Source organism: Octopus bimaculoides, chromosome 2, assembly GCF_001194135.2.
Source record: "Octopus bimaculoides isolate UCB-OBI-ISO-001 chromosome 2, ASM119413v2, whole genome shotgun sequence".
Lineage (NCBI taxonomy): Eukaryota > Metazoa > Mollusca > Cephalopoda > Octopoda > Octopodidae > Octopus > Octopus bimaculoides.
This window is the reverse complement of record NC_068982.1, coordinates 36346061-36363517: the sequence shown is the minus strand read 5'-3', so window position 1 is coordinate 36363517 and position 17457 is coordinate 36346061. Positions and strand designations below refer to the sequence as shown.

The window sequence follows — 17457 nt, the reverse complement described above, 5'->3', positions numbered from 1 at the left end:
AGTTGCACTGGATAATGTCAACAAATGATGTGGAACTCTTAGCTATTTACTGTGTTTGTAAAACATAACGAGATTATCTATAACTATATAAGATTTTTACTCGCAGAAAGTTTACATCAAGTTCAGTAAGATTTTGTGACACTAACAAATAATAAATTGGTAGTCATAGATGATTGATTTGCTAGAGTCCCTTAGGAAAAAAGCTTGTGTACAAAGGAACTAATGAGGCAAGAACAAGAGTGAACTGTGGGACAAGGAGAAAAGACAAATTCCACCCACTCCAGTTGATTGCAAAGATGTGGCTAAAGGGTTGGCACTTATTGAAGGAAAGTCTGCAAATCTTTGTTGATAATGATCCTAATTTTGAACATAGAAAATTGATAGGAGTTTATGATGAACTATTCTTACATTGAATTGCAGACAGAGAAAGTATACCTTTAGTCTTAGACAACTTTGGACAAGTTCTTCACCCTGCATCTGATACTGATGATCTACAGGGCAGAAGATAATACTTCTCTTCCCCCATCTCCCATCTGTCATCCCACAGCCCTCAATATCATACGCAGTGAGTTTGTACTGTACTATGATATAACAGTATTATTCATTATTGTATTTCTCTTCAAATGTATTTATGAACACTTATACCAAGTTTAGAAATCGATAGTTTCCTGCATCAAAGTGGCTGTATTGTTTCTTTCTAAAAGAAAATTCTATGGGAACGTCTCTCAGTTTATAACACAGGTCATTAAAGAACAAATAGGTTTCGCATTACACAATTCGCGCTCCGGCAAGATTTTCAGGGACGCAACACTTTCATAACGCAGGGAATATCTTTCGTGTCCTGGTGCATGAATTTCGTTTCCTTGATGATATATTATGTACTCATGTTTATTGTTGTTCTCTCTCTATATATATACATATACATTTGTCTTTTTTTTACTCTTGACTCCACTTCAATTTTCGTGACAACCAATGACACAGAGAAATTTTTAAATGCATTTCCTCGTGCTCAAGTTTTCAGAATGAATGAGTAACCAATCCGCTACTTTCACATACACATTCCGCTGTTTAACTCGAATGCAGATCCCTCAAATCTGTAAAATAAATTGTACTCATCTAAAATACTGTATTTTAATAATAGTTAAACTTTTAATTATTACATGGAAGAGATTTAAATTAGAAGAAAACAAAAAGAGAGATTTAGAAATACGAGATACTTTCGATATAAACCGCGAGTGCGAAATGAGATAACGTCAGCTGTTGTAATTATGTTCGTGAAGTGGTAGGCGGAAACTGCCGAATACTTCCGACAGAAGTATGACAAATCGCTAGACCCTGAAGAACTATCTTCAATCGAAGTCGTCCTTTCTTACTCTCGGTTTCGCTGTGCTTTTCTTTTTCAGACCTGACCTTGTTTCTCCAGCTATTTTAATCTACTACCTTCGATTCAATGCACCACCAGCTCGATAATACTATTAAGCTCCACACGTTTGTTATTATAGCCATTAATCGGTGACGTCGTTAAAACTCACTTTGGCCTTCTGTATTTACACGGACACTTAATTACCACAAATTATATACACCAAGAAAAAACTGATATAAACTTCGATATTTTTCTCTATACGTTTCTGTTAAAACCCCAACAAATATGGGTTTCTGGGACATAATATTCTGGATTTTCCTTCTCGTTTTACTGACCATACCGGTTCTGTATTCATTTAGTGGACACTTCAGGTATTATGTCAAGATAGGTATTTATTACTTCATCGTTCTGTTTCTGGCCACAGTTGTTTGTTTGGTTGCCTGGGTCCGGCCTTTTCATGTCAACAACCACAAGTAAGGCACTCTTATTTTTATATCTACTTTCATTTTATTCTTCCGTTGTACTCTGCAATTTTCTTTCTATCCATTCGCATTAACACTTCCTTAAAATCAATTTTATTTATCATTTCTCATAATTTCAGTTTTTCGTGCTTTTTTTTTTAATCTCTACCTCTCTCTGTCTACTGTACTTATAACTAAACCTAACTACACGTGTCTATGAATATCTAATTCTTATTAGATTATTTCATGTTGAAGCGAGTTTCTAGAGGTTCTTAATAAAACTGAAATATGCACATTGCTTCTTCTTAATTGAACATGTTGAAACATTATGCATAATTTTGTAATCTAACCCTATAAAATCACGTTTCGGGTTTCATTCATTCGTTCAGTTTCACTTTAATGCAGACGATATATGTTTAGTAAGCTAACTTTAACTTTCTGTCGGCTTTGTTCATTCACTCGCACTTTTTCACAATTAAGCAAAAGGCTATTCAAATTTCTGATATCTATTAGATCACTTCCTCATTCTCTCGGTTGCCTATTTAATAATATAAGCAAAAATAGAGCAATTTTTTTACTATCCTTTTTATTATATAACGTTATGTGAAAAATCTCTGAGGTTATCGTAATGTAAGTGAAAGTTCGCCCGTACAGTTATTCCGTTTCTATTCCCTGCTGGAATAACTCTATAATTCTGTAAACTCCTAAGTATATCAATACCACAATGTCATATTTAGTTTCCTTATTAATCGGAGACTTTGTGTCTTTGTAAAATATCATAGTATTGCAGAAATTTGAATTCTTAACAAATTTCCTGTTATTTTAGATTCACTTGTCTTTTACACTCCTTTTTTGAAGACTTAGAAACTACGATCCTCTCTGCAGTCTCTCGACTTGCTAGAAATAGCAGCCAAATTACCCTCAAATTACATCCGACCTTCAAGGACATAGTCCGCGATACACAAAAAGAATGGATGGCCACGGTTGGAATATCTTTGATCAAAAGTTTACTTGATCAGGATAGGCCTACGGCTAAATTAGTAAATTACATGTTTCAACTTGCTTCATTTGTTTCTGAAATTCGATAATCATGCTCGATTTGTATGAAATTATTTTCTAATTTGTGTAACATTCTGTAAGTTCACATAAGATAATTAATTGCTTATATATATCGTTTCTTAAAACGAGAGAAAAGCAGCGTAATTATAAAAATATATACTTAAGCTTTAAGCACTTATATAGAAAGCTCCAGTAATTAAAAATTTAAAGACTCGCGTGACACCATCTGTAAATATGCGTGAAAGTTAAAATCGTCAACTACATGCATATCAATATAGGGTATAGTATGATAGTTGGCATGAGTAAATTTATATTCAAATACCTTAGCCAACGTGCCATTCAATGGCTATTACTCCTTCACTCTTGTACTTCGAAGCTATTGCTTCTGTCTTTCAGGTTTTTTCTGCGGGTGGGGGGGGATTATTCCAATGTTGAAAATAACTGTAAATGTTTTATTATCATTCGTTCATTTAAGATATACTTCCTTAGTTGCAAAACTTTAGGGGAAAATAGGGGTTTTCTTGTAATCTGTAGGTAGACGTTTCTGTTGAGATATTAGGGAATCCACAATGCGAATAAAGGATTTTAAATTGTCGATCTCCTATTTTGTCTTACACAATTATAACTACATCGGTTCCTTATTATTGTTGCTGTTGTAAAAATTCAAGATTTTTCATAGCTCATTTGAAGGTGTTTCGTCTTTCAGAAAAGACATTACTTACCTTGCCAATCTCTATATCTATCTGTATGAGTTTTTTTTGTTTTTTGTTTTTTACGCTGTGATGATCAATTATTAATGTACTAAATTCACTTTGTTCCGTGCAACTATGACCTGTTCATCGATACGTGTACTTCAAACAGTATCCTGTTTTTTTAATATACAAGTTAACGTCATGGTACCTCAAGAAAGTAACGTGCTTTTTGTATGTTCGGATTTATAATTTTTCATCTACTGTATAATGGTTTTCTAAATTCAAGTAATTTTGAATATTGGTAAAGACTGAGAAAGAATGAAATAAGCACATGCTCTGGTTACGAGAAAAAAAACCGTATGGTTTCTAGATAACGAAAAAGAAAGTAGAAATCGAATGGAAACTACTAGTAAAGAATGAAACACGAGGCGGGAAAAGTTTGGAAATTGAAAGAGAGGATTAGAAAAAGAAATATTGTGCTGTACTGTACAGCTAACTACTCCAGTGTTTTTCGTTGTTGGGGATGGACGGATTGTAAAGGGAGCAGACAAATCGTCGTGTTTAATAAATTTTCTTTTTGTTCCTCATTAATAGGGGGAGGTGGGAATGACGAGAGTGTAGTAGTTGTCAGCTTGAGAACTACTGAACTTAGCATTTAAAAGGAAATCCTTTAATTTGATATTTTAGGATCGCTTCCTGAAACGACCTTGAACTGATTAACATGATTCAGTGAACTAGATATTTAAATCATCTTACCTAACTTTCTAATGTCTCCGTCAGTTTCAACACCTTTTAATCATGAGAAACATTTAGTCTTTTATAACTAATTGAAGCAGCTTCATAACTGCTATACTTTTAAAGTAAGGTAAATAGTTCTCAGGAACAGTTTATTTCCATAAAGAAATTTGTCAAATGTAGGTTAAACAGTATTTTGCATTTCGGATAGAAAGCAGGGATGCATCTTTTGGAGAAGATGATCCCTTTTAAAAATTGAAATCGTGGTTATTTCATGTTAAAATTGCTTAATAATGAACATCAATCTGGACAGAAAATCAGCCTTCATTCTGAGAAAAAAAAACCTGCTGGAGGTTATATTCTGTATTCTCATAAAAGGCTGTTTTTTATCTTTGGTGTGTACTTGTTAGTAACACACTGGAGCCTATAGTCATATAAACATAAATTCTGCCTTGATTGACTTGGACTTTTTTTTATTAGTTAGTCTGAAGATGAGGATCAGTACTTACGATCCTTGCAGGGCGAATGTTCTCAGGGATAAGGATTTAGTTGAGATCTTGTCCAGAGGCTGTCAAGTGGAAGAGGAATTGATACATTGGATGTGTTTGGAATGGGGAAGGTGCACAAGCACCAGAAGTCATTGTAATTGTGATAGAAGAAAAGACATATCAATAAGTTAGTGTTGTGTGTCTTGAATAGCAATTGGTTAGAGTTAGTTTAGTTATCAGATAAATGATCTTGTGTGGTGTCCAGATATATGACACATCTGACAGTGTTGTAAGAGGAAAGTGGGTATCAACAATTGTTCAAATCTAAATTAGCTTCTGGTCCTGAATAGGAAACCTAGTGTTGGAGGTACTATTTTCACTCCATCGTAAATAATGATCACTATGAAATGTCATCTGAGTGTGTTATGTTTATGGATTAATAAATTAACTCCAGATCCATAAAATAGAAGAAACAACATAGGTTCACCTTGTTGAACTAATGTAGTTCAATGATTCATGTCCTGAAACAGGAATTCTGCCAGAGCTGCATCTTAGTCAAAAATCTGTATATAATCATACTGTCTCTGAGATGAGTTTATGTACGTTGTCCCTTTGAAGCTATGAGTGCTGGGAAACATTCCAGCTTTATGAGGACCAAATATGCCTTTTGTATGTGATATCATAAGATTTTAAGTCTTCATCGTCATTTAATGTCAGTTTTCCGTGCTGGCATGGGTTGAACAGTTTGACCAGGGCTGGAAAGCTGGAGGGCTGCACCAGGTACCAGTCTGCTTTGGCATGGTTTTTATGACTGAATACCCTTTCTAACACCAGCCACTTTACAGAGTGTGCTGGGTGCATTTTTTTTTTTTTTTTTTTTTTTTTTTTGCACTGGCATGGATATTTTTACATGACACTCGCATGAAATAAGAAAATTGATTTTTAAGTATAAAAAGTTTACTATATGCTGTTGATTTTGGGATCATGCCCTATCATTGAAATTAAATATGAAATTTATTGATAGCTTCTTCTCCATCTGATAAGAGGCACAAGTCCTATGCAACCTGTTGTTGTTGAATCATTTTATAGTTTTAAAAAGAATTTGCAGTAGACTAAATTTTGGAGTCTTCAGTGTCTGAAGTAGATTTTGAAATTTGTGACATCACAAACAAAGGACATGTTTGGTTCTCAACCCAACAACATTGTTTTATTATCTTGCAATAGTCAGAAACAACTATTGGCACACTTTTGAGTTTGGAATGTTTAAAAGTTGTTTTGTATAGCCCCAAATTAATCTTGATCCAGCAGACAGATAATCAAATATGTTCCATCATGTATCTTCCATATTATCCTATGTCACCTAACTTTAAGAAAGGTAAGGTGTGGTATAAAAAAGATTTTATCAATATTTCAAGCAGGTAGAAAGACTACAGAGCAGCAGTTCTCAATCCTTTTGAGTTTGTGTTGAACTGAAGATCACATATTGTTTGGAAAGTTTCAAAAATTATTTTAAAGTTACATTTTTTAAAAATATATTTAAAAACTGATTGTTTGCTTTCTTTTGTTAATCATACTTGTATATAACAAAATTATGAACAATAGTTTTCAAAGTGTTCATATATTAGAGTGGATTTTTAAAGCTTTAAATTATAAAAATTGGTAGTGCACCTGGATACCTGTGCATTGTTTCAGAACTAGTTGTGTTGAAGCTCCCTCGGTGGCTTAAAATTGAAAGAGTTATGTAAAATGGGGAAATATAGAGATAATTGGTTGCTGAGTGTAATCTCTAGTGAAAAGAGAGATGATAAAGTAAATTTGTGTTTGTGTGTATTAATATACTGAAGAACGAATTTCATTTCCTGCAGCTTAATTATCATTTAAAAAGGTTTTGGAATATTTTCCCATGCTTAACTATAGTGATTCATATTTTCTATCTGGTGTTTTGTTTATCTTTTCTATATTATTTGTGTGGCAGGTCAGTTCCATTCAACTTTTGTCAGTGTGTTGCTGGATGAAAGTTTCAACATGCCATCACTTGTTCTCAGCTATGCTGGTTGTAGATGTGCCTGTCTATGTTGGCCAATTGTGGGTTGGATGGGATGCTCTTGTGGTTGGGTGATTAATGCTGGCTTCTACGTAGAATTTGAACTAAAAAAAAAAAAAAAAAAAAAAAATTAGCGGAATAGATACTGTAAAGATATCTTGTTCAATGCTCTAACAATTCTGCCAATCCACTGATCTCAGTTTATCAATATCCAGTGCAATGAAATACAAAGTTGACCACAGCCAGGTTTGATCTCAGGCCACAAAGAGCCAAAACAGATATTGCAAGCCATTTTATCTGATGCTCTAATGAATCTGTCAATTTTCTGCCTTGCAAGTCTTACAGTGCTCTAAGAAATTAATATTTTGGTTGTTGTAATTCTCTTTTACTGATCAAATTTATTTAGTTATTGGCTAGACTAACCCTTTTTGCTGAACATTCACCTAAAACACTTTAATACTTATTGTCCATAACTTTTACCATTATATAATAGACCTAAAATAAATGCATTGTTCACTACTCTCTGCATAATTTTTTCCACCTCTCTGGGAACCACTGGGCAGACAAGTACTCTCTCAATTTCAGTACCTGTCTCCCTTTAGTAAAAATGTTTTTGTCTGAATTCATTATACCACTTAAGTTATTTGTAAAGTAGACTGTTTGTTTATATCAATGAAATTTTGTTTGCTCTTATCAGTAATCTTAAATATTTGTTAACATTTGTCCTAGTTTTGATTTATGGTTGTTTGTGCAGATGTTTTCAAAATTTCTGAATGAAATGCCAAGACCAAATCATTTATATGACTACAAACTGTTGTATTTGATTATAGAACACTGTAGCTTGAGGCCTTTTGACAAATAATTCCTGTTGTCTATATTTTCATAAGCTGATTAGAATAAGACTTATATCACAATGAATACTGGAGAAATGATCTAAAATCCATCAATATCACTTAATTCTTATCATCACACTATGGCATTAAATCAAAAATTAATAAAGGCCTTAATTTATAAGATATAGCAAAAAAATATGGCATGGAAATAAATCTAAACAGACCACTTAGTTTTCTTTTGCACTTTCACGTTTTAATAAATTGTTTGATACAATTCTATCTATAAATTTACATATTTTCTGTTATGATTTTCCCCCCCTCTTAGCAAGGTTTTGCAAACTTGAACATTTTATGCAAATTGTTGGAGCAAATGTTTTTTTACCCCTTTTTACAGTAATCTTTTATATGTGAGGCTAGAAAACTTCTTACTTTTCAATTAAGCAGATTTCTGAAGCCATTAGAGAATTATTCTTTGCTTTAAGGTTTTATAATACATTGTTTATTGTATAATTTTTAAAAAATGCTTTTGAGCTTATGTGCTCCAGTATCTAAACCACTTTTTACATTTCTGAACATCATTGCTGTCATCATCATGTCCATTTTTAACTTTTACACTCCTAATTTCTCTTGTGAAAGTTGAGTTTTCCACACAGAAGCTTTCCACATCTTTTTCTTTCTTGGTTCTTGTTGAAGGGACAATGCTCATGACTTTGTAGGCCCTCTGAAACAGATGAAACTTATGCCTTTAATGCTCTCATTTGCAAATTGATACCTTACAAGAAAGACATGAGCTGGGAGGAAATTCTTGAGAGGAAAGACTGATACCTCCGAACTAGGCACAAGTTTAATTCCATAAGAGAAATCTTTTCCTTTTTCTATCTACTATCGTTTTTTGGCAGGTATCACAGTGTATTGGTTCCAAACTGAAAAAGTATTAATCTTTACGTATGTACCCTCTGTGTTAACTCTACTCATTTGTTCTATTTCAAGTGACAGGCTTGACTAATTATGGAAAATAAGTTGTGTACTGTAACAAAAAATAGAACTAACTTTATAAAACACCACAGCTGCAAAGGGAAAAGGGTCTTAACACATTTTTTAAAACAATTTCATGTTGTTTATTATTGAACATTGCTTAAACCAACTTTAGAACATCAACCATACATTAATAATAATGATGTCTTCTGACTAGGTACAGGTCTAGATTTTGTTATCTAGTTTAATTTACATGGATTGTATTTTTATTGTTGACTAATTCCCAACTTAACCTCATTGACACTTTTTCAAATTGCTTCTTAATGACTTTCAAATCTTAAATTGTTGGTTTGACATTCTTTCCTAATATGTCTAGATAGGATATTCACTTATTGTAACAGTTCTCATTTTCTGTTTTATCTTAGTAAGGTTTCATTTATCATTTTTATCTCAATTAGAAAGTGTGAATAGAATGACGTTAATAACTCTAATGAATCATTGAATCTCAATAATTTATTTGGTGTTAGAGTTGAGATAAGGAAATAGAAAATATTTTATCTTGCAGCAGCAAATTATTCACATTTCATAAACAGCTGTCCAGAAAAAGCTTCCCACAGATAACTCTTTTGAAAGTATTCTTCATTTGTTATGGATTAAGTACAATGGTTCTTACCAAAAATAATACAAAAGTGGGCATTATTTTTTATTAATTGATGTAGGTCATTCAAATCACATTTATCGGTGAAGTAATCCTCCTTCTATACAAAGATACTAACTCAACATAGTCTCTATCACCAGCAATGCATTAATGCCATCATTTAGCCCAGCTCTCCAATCTTCTTTGCAAATATTCAGGTGTGCAATGTTGTACTGACTTCTTCGCAGCTGTATCATCAAATTATTGTTCTTGAAGACTATCTTTCATTGGATCAAACAGATAAGAGTCAGAGAGTACCAAATCCAGGCTGTACAGGACCACCAATCAGCCATAATTTGCCAGTTGCCTGATTTGTTGTCAAAGATGTGTTTAGATTCCAACTTGTTACCTTCCTCCTAATGACCTCTCTAAACTTTTTGAGTGTCTCGATGTACTACATGCTGTTCATTGTACAGCAATGTTGCAGAAAATCAAGAAGAACAATGCCTTTGTCATCCTAGGCACCATGACTTTCTATGCCAATCACTAACTCTTGATTTTTTTAGGCCTTAAAGAAGAGAAGTAACACCATTTCATGGACTGAGCCTTTGTTTCCAGATCATAAAGCTACAGCCAAATTTTACCTGGTGACAACCAGATCAAAAACAAAATGTCTTCATTGGCTTCAAATGCTATCAACTGATCAGAGCAGACTTCTACCCTTCCACTCTTCTCTCCTTCCAATTGGGTGTCAGCTGCCAAGGTATCCACTTTGTATTTCGTGATAACCAAAGTTTTCTGCCATCTTCTGTAATGCATTGTGACTACCGTCCAGTTATGCAGCAAGCTCACAGAGTATGACTTGTCTGTCCATGCAAATCATTTTGTCCACTGATGATTCATGCCTGTGGTCACTATTGATGGGCTCTCACAGTATAGAGTAAATGCTGGTTTCTATTTTTTTAAACTTTTTCATCCATCTGTGCACATTGCTCTTGTCAATGGAGTCGTCTCTATAGACAACCTGTAGCCTTCTGTGGATGTTGGACAGCCTGCATCCCTCCGAAGAAGAAGAGTTACTCTAAAGAAAGATTACTCTGCCAATATGTGCAAGTTGAACAATGCCCACTTTTACATTACTTTCAGTAGAACTCTCATATATATCTCTTAAGGATTGAAGCTCTAAAAAAAATTACCATTACAGACACTGTACATTTCTTTAAGAAAAAATTTACACCTAAAATCATATTTTCCACAGATGCATATTTAAGTTTAACTATTTCCTACGACTTCTCATGGGTATTCATTTTGACCCAGTAACCAACATATCACAAAAATTGTGATGTAATGTTGGTTACTTCTTCAACACCAACAAATAACCCTGTATGGCTGATAACTATTTACTGGGTACCAATACACTAACATTATTGCTTGCCTGCCTCAAACAATATCTGCTCCTCAAACACAATCTACAAGGAAACATCCACTGGTCTCATATTAAACTCAGTTCTCCCTTGCCTCTGCTTTTCTGGATTTTCTAACTTTATATCAACCTCCCTTCCATTCATCTATCCCTTCATAATGTATATCCGTTTTCACACCCAACCTCTCTCTCTCTCTTATCTGGAACCTTGCACTTGGTTTCCTTCTGTCAACTACCCTACAATAATTCAAAATAAACAAATTGTACCAACCTCCCATTGATCTTTCTCCATTTTAGTAGAACTTAAAAGGGCCATATGCTGTCCCACATCCTCAGATAAAGAATTTTAATAGAAATTACCAGTCTTTTTTTTTTTTCTTTTATGATTTAAATCTTTCTACTGAAAATGAACCAATGATTGGAATCCTACAAGTCTATACTATAAAAAATTTGTTTAACCTTTTAATTCCTAAGACTTTCACAATTACTTTTCATGGGATATCTTGGGTACAGCGCTTAAAATCTTAAAAGTACATTCAACTAATTGAATATATTTTTTACATTTATATTGACTCTTTTGGAATGCCTCTTACATTAGTCTATATTACTTCTGTAATAACTATCCTACTTAATATTAGTTTCTCATTCATGATTATGAGGTTGTGCATTACTATTGTTATTATCATTTCAATTTTCTTTCTTCATTTCTCCATCACTATAAATCCTATGCAGGAAGCATTAAAGTATATTAACTTCTATATTTAAAGCATATATCAGTGTATTTTAGTTTTGCTTTGAAAAAAATGCCTACTTTATAGCAACTACAATTGAAATAGCTAAACTATGGCTGATATTACCTTTGGCTATATAGCTCAGATTTTTCTCAATTCAATAAATCTCGTTGTTTATTTGATATTTCTTGAAGCAGCACTGTATTGTATTCCTGCAGTTTATATAAACGAACTGGTTATATTTGAAATGTTTGACTTTTATATGAAATTGTTTAAAGGTTATATTTCTAGCTTGGTAAGAAGCAGGTTTTGAAAAGAATAATCTGGGTGAAAACGGGATTCCTTAAGAAGCATTTTAATAAGCTAATTATTTTAAATTGTTGATTAGGCTTAGTTAAATTAAACCTAATCTTCTATGGAAGAAAAGTTAACATTTGTTGCTTTTAAAAAAGTGTTCTTGAAATTGTTACATTTTTTCTTGAAAATTGAACAAATTATTGATAATTAAAATTAACAAATTACATTTTTTTAAATACTGTTATAAGTAATAAACTGCTGCATTTCTGAGAAGTTAAATGCATAATACATTTAATACTAACAGAGGAGAAGTGGATCAGAAGATTACTTAGGAAGGTTTTGGTGTAACTGAAAAAAGCAAAAAATATTAACTTTTTCTTCTGTAGAAGTATTAGTTGGAAGGAGTATGATAAATTGACTCCAGTTTGAAGTAAGAGTTAAAGTTAAAATGATATTTAATTCTCTAACTGTTAGCAAATAATAGTGCTGGCTGATTTATTGTTGGTTAAGTATCCAAGCTGAAAGATACATAATGTTGAGGTCCGAGGTGCTACATTAACAGAAGTGTTTTCAGATTGGATAGGACTGATCTAAGTTGGTGTTATCAGTATGGGTTGGCACTCCATCGCTTACGACGTCGAGGGTTTCAGTAGATCCGATCAACGGAACAGCCTGCTCGTGAAATTAACGTGCAAGTGGTTGAGCACTCCACAGACACGTGTACCCTTAACATAGTTCTCGGGGAGATTCAGCGTGACGCAGTGTGACAAGGCTGACCCTTTGAATTACAGGCACAACAGAAACAGGAAGTAAGAGTGAGAGAAAGTTGTGGTGAAAGAGTACAGCAGGGTTCGCCACCATCCCCTGCCGGAGCCTCGTGGAGCCTTAGGTGTTTTCGCTCAATAAACACTCACAACGCCAGGTCTGGGAATCGAAACCATGATCCTATGACTGCGAGTCAGCTGCCCTAACCACTGGGCCATTGTGCTTCCACTATCAGTATGGGTAACCATACTTAAACAACAATGCCAGCATAAATGACCAGGTTTAGTTACCAATGTTAATGTTTCTTTTTTTTTCAAGATGAGTCTTGGGTAAGTGGTAATGCTCAAGCCCTCTGAGACCAGTAAACATGATACAGTTAATGATCCACTTAAACTGTTGCAGGTCAATACTTGCAGCAAAGACATGAGCAGGGAAAATTGCAAAGGGCTGATATCCTGAGGAAGAAGGACTGAGATTAAGAATTAGTGCAGGACTGGGGAGGGGTGAGTGAACAATACAAGAGAGATGAGTGGGTCAGGGCTGCCTGAGTGGTGGAGTGATAAAGCCAGTCAGCAAGTATATTCTTTTTTTTTTTTTTTTTTTTAAATCATATTATTTGAGATTTTAGGTTTAAAAGATTTATTGATTTCCACCACCCTTCCATTCTCTTTTTCTTATTGTCTTAATTTTTCCCATTATTGGAAAATTCAGAAACTTGTTGCCAAGCAGCAACTTGATCTTTTTTTTTTTTTCTACTCTGAAACAAAATCTATTGATATTCATATTCAATATGGTGTCCTTCATCACAAACTTTCTCTTACATATTGAAATAACATTTTTCTCTATCTTTTTTTTTTTTCCGATACTTTTCTTTTAACTTACACCTTTCATCAATCACTTAATCACTGCTATCAAAAATTATTACTGTTCTGTTTCTCAGTTAAGTTTTGTTATTGTCGTGTGTGTGTCCTCGCTAAATAAAAGCTTAAGTATATAATTGCATTTGTGGAGCTAATCAGTTTCTGAAGTTCTAGAGAAAAATTGTTATCTGATATTTTGATCTATTTGGAGTTATCTAGGTTAGATTTTATTTACTAAATCAAGCTTTCTTCTCTTGTCAATCTTTCATTATTTGAAATGTATACATGCCTTTAAAGTGTATGTACAGTAACAAAGGCATCAAGCATAACATTCTAGTTGCTATACATAAAAACATATTTCTGAAACCAATGAGAAAGCCTCTGCATGGTTGATTAACTTGTAAGAAATAATTCAAACATGCCTTAAACCTCACTGTCTTTTAAAAAATGAAACATTGAACAAAGAAGTCTGGGGTGCACTTTGCTTGAAAAAGTAAGAATTGATATGATCATGTCTGGAATGCTTTTAATCACAGATCTTCTTAATCAAGAATAACCTGACACTAACATTTCCATCATTGTTATATTTTCATATCAAGAAATATACACTCACATAAAAATGTTTTTAACATACATCTTCCATACTGTCATGTGTGTAATGTACAGCAACACAGCGTATTGCCATTTGTTTTGATTTTTCATCATCTCATCTGTGAGGCTCAACAGTCTTCGATTGGCATATGCTTCATACAGTTATAAAAGTTAATTAAATCACCAAGATAAACTATCAGCTACATCCAGAGAGATATTCAAGCAGTTCATGGACTTCATTTTATGCTTTGATACTAAAGGAAGGAGTGCATGTACCAAACTGAAGTCCTGGTTCTCTATCAGTCTGCCATTATTCCACTGCACCTTTTGTTTATGTTCTTTTCAGTTGATCTGAACTGATTAGAATTTTATTTATTTTTTTAATTATGATCAATTATTTTCATTGGGTTTTGGTGTTCCAAAGGTTTTAAAAGAAATGATTAGCTATTTTCATGTTTTTGCTTTGATGGTCTGTTTAATCATGCAAACTTCTGAGATTTAATCAGATATTTTCTGAGGATTGTTTGCCATTTTTTAAAAGTATTCTCTGAGTTAGTTTTTAAGTTACTTGGCAATCCTTGAAGAATACAGAATTAATTTGATGGATATGTAACATGATATGAAGATTTTATCTGAGCTCCAAAAAGTTGACAAGCTTTAAATATTTGCCTCATGCAAATGTAATTTTTAATGATCCAGTATACCTGGTTGAAAATGAGGATGTGCTATTCACTATAAACAGTTGAAATATCCGTGGTTGGTGATTATTTCATGAACTTATTTCATTAGGTTCAAATCAACATGTGTCTTTTGAGAAAGCAAGAGAAAAACTTTACTCTCTTGAATCAGTACATAGAAATGTACCTAGTGATTTACTATTTTGAAGATTTCTGTTACACACGCACACACACACACACACACCCACACACACACACACACACACACTTTCAGGAATAACTTTAACACATTTAAATAGATAAATATTTTAAATTAGATTTCAGTTTTATCCTGATATTTTATATCACAGTGTTCATCAAATCTAAAAGTGTTGTGCAATTCCATCAGCATCATCTTGAGTATTGCAGCCCACATTACCATGACTACCTGACTAAATCACTGCTTCTAATTAATTTCAACTGAAATTTTTATTGTATTTAGTTGTTGTTTTCATTTCCGTCATGTTTTTGTAAGCCACCCTATTTATAATTATAGTAATTAATGTGTGAGGAAAATCAATATACCAGCTTTTGACATGCAAATAGCTCTTTATGAATGCAATTTCTATGACAAGGTTATATATTGTTTTTACTTTTTGCCTTTTATTTTCTCACTTATGACAATTGGTAACTTTTTATACTGTTACTTCTTTGTAATCCTATAGTTTGGGTGGGTCTGTGTTTTTGAAACAATTATAGACATTCTTGCTAGCCTAAAATGTTGCTGTGTAGTCCCAGGTCTGTTCTGATGAAGCAGTCCTATAGTATTCTAACAGTTTGCTGAACCAAACAACTAAGCAAGACCCACAGATTTATTGTTCCAGATATGTTGTGCCTCCAATAAGTTAAGGACTATACTGCACACTCTCACATGCAGTAATGAACTACAAAGGGTGCTGTGTGACATTCTAGTTATGTACACGTTCTTTTACTTTATCCTATAGGTTCTGGTGTAGCTACAGCTGAAGAATCTGAAGTTATTTTGCTGTTTCTCTGCACTTAATAGAACATTTAGCTTTTTAGAAGTTTTAATGTTTATTTCATGCAGTCATCCTTTCCAAGCTGGTCCACATGAGAAGTTGGAACTGATGTTTTTGTGTGCCAAATTTTCATCATTCACTCAATATTCAAACCAAGATCATGCTGTCTTCTTTTGTGGCATATTATATTCAGGACTGATTTATCTAGTATATCTGTCCACGTTTTCCTTAGGATGGTTTGATGAACTTTAAATGAGATTTGGCTGCTAATTCTAACAAATTGAACCACTGCACAGAGGTTTCTTAATTGCTAACTTTACATTGGCTCAAGATTGCAAATTTGCAAGGAAAGAGTATAGTTGATCAAATAACCATCATATGCATTATTTTATTTCTTTCCCCTGTTTCTGTGGAGAATCCAGTAGAATTGCTCCTAGCTCTAGAACAATGGTTCTGAACCATTTTTTTATTTGTGGACCCCTTTGATCCCTCCTTTAATTGGATGGACCATTGTAGCCATTCCATGTTTAAAATATCAAATTATATTTTTTTAATTAGATACTATTAGGAACTGTATAAAAAATATTTGGTGTATTGTAGAATTATAACCAATTTATTACATATAAGTTTTAACAGCATAATCTTAAAATGGGTTCCCAAAATCATGAACCCCAGTTGAGAACCACTGCTCTAGACTAACATTGCTTTCCTACTTTATTTTTTAAAACTTGTATTACAAATATTGCATATTAGCCTACAATAAGGTCATAATGTTCAAGAAACAATTAATTTACCAAGTTACAAATTATGTAGAAGGTCGGAAAATTTAAGAAGAGTTTGAAATTTACTAGATCCTATTAATTCTTTTGACTTGGCATAAAGATATTTTGTACATTATTGGTAGCTGCATTATTGTCCCTGGAAAGAACCTCAACAGGATGAGAATTGTGTCAAACTTCATCCTTTATTCTGACTTCTATCACCCTTTTAAAAGTACTGTCTTTGATATGTGTGTGTGTGTGTGTGTGTGTGTGTGTGTGTGATGATGATGGCACGTACAAAGTATTAAAAATACATCTCGACAGGAAGATAATAATGATAAAAGTACTTAAATACCTCAGGGTTTTTTTGTTTTTTTTGTTTCAAGACAATTTTTTTACATTTAGATTATTCCAAGTTAACTTCCAATCTTGTATAAGATGGATGTTTATTTTGGAGTTATGTTCTAAAAGCCATTGCATAAATCAAATTTTCCACAAATCTAAAAGATTTAGAAGTGATATTTTATGATTCAATGATCTATTATAGCTTTTATTTATAACTTACTTCACTTATTTAGATTGTATGGATGTACTAAATATGTTCAGCAAAGGAAAACTGGAACTTGTTAAACAGTGAAAACATTGTTTATTCGAACAAGTTTGTTTATTATTGGTTCAAATAATATAACCAAATGTCAAGGGCATTTAATTACATGCATATATGTTTACCACAATAACAACAATAAGTTGGCACATTTTGTCATTGTTTTGACTGAAATTAGATATTACTTTGATATGATCTTGTTTCAGTCATTAGACAATGGCCATGCTGGGATACCGCCTTGAAGAATTTATAGTTGGATGTATTGACCCCAGTACTTTTTTTTTTTAAGCCTGGTACTTACTCTATTGATCTCTTTTGCCAAATTGCTAAGTTATGGGGACACCAGTTGTCAAACGGTGGTGGGGACAAACACAGACACACATACATGGATATATATATATACATATATATATATATATATACATATATATATACATATATA

At 33.1% G+C, this 17457-nt stretch overlaps 1 protein-coding gene across 1 annotated transcript in view; it reads left to right on the top strand.

The window, feature by feature from the left end:
• The first annotated feature begins 1288 nt into the window (after window positions 1–1288).
• Window positions 1289–17457, top strand: part of LOC106878776 (1-acyl-sn-glycerol-3-phosphate acyltransferase alpha) — a 70834-nt gene continuing 54665 nt past the window's right edge. The window contains exon 1 of the mRNA XM_014928105.2: window positions 1289–1836. Within this exon, the coding sequence (XP_014783591.1) occupies window positions 1649–1836 (188 nt within the window). The 5' untranslated portion in view covers window positions 1289–1648. The remainder of the gene's footprint in view (window positions 1837–17457) is intronic.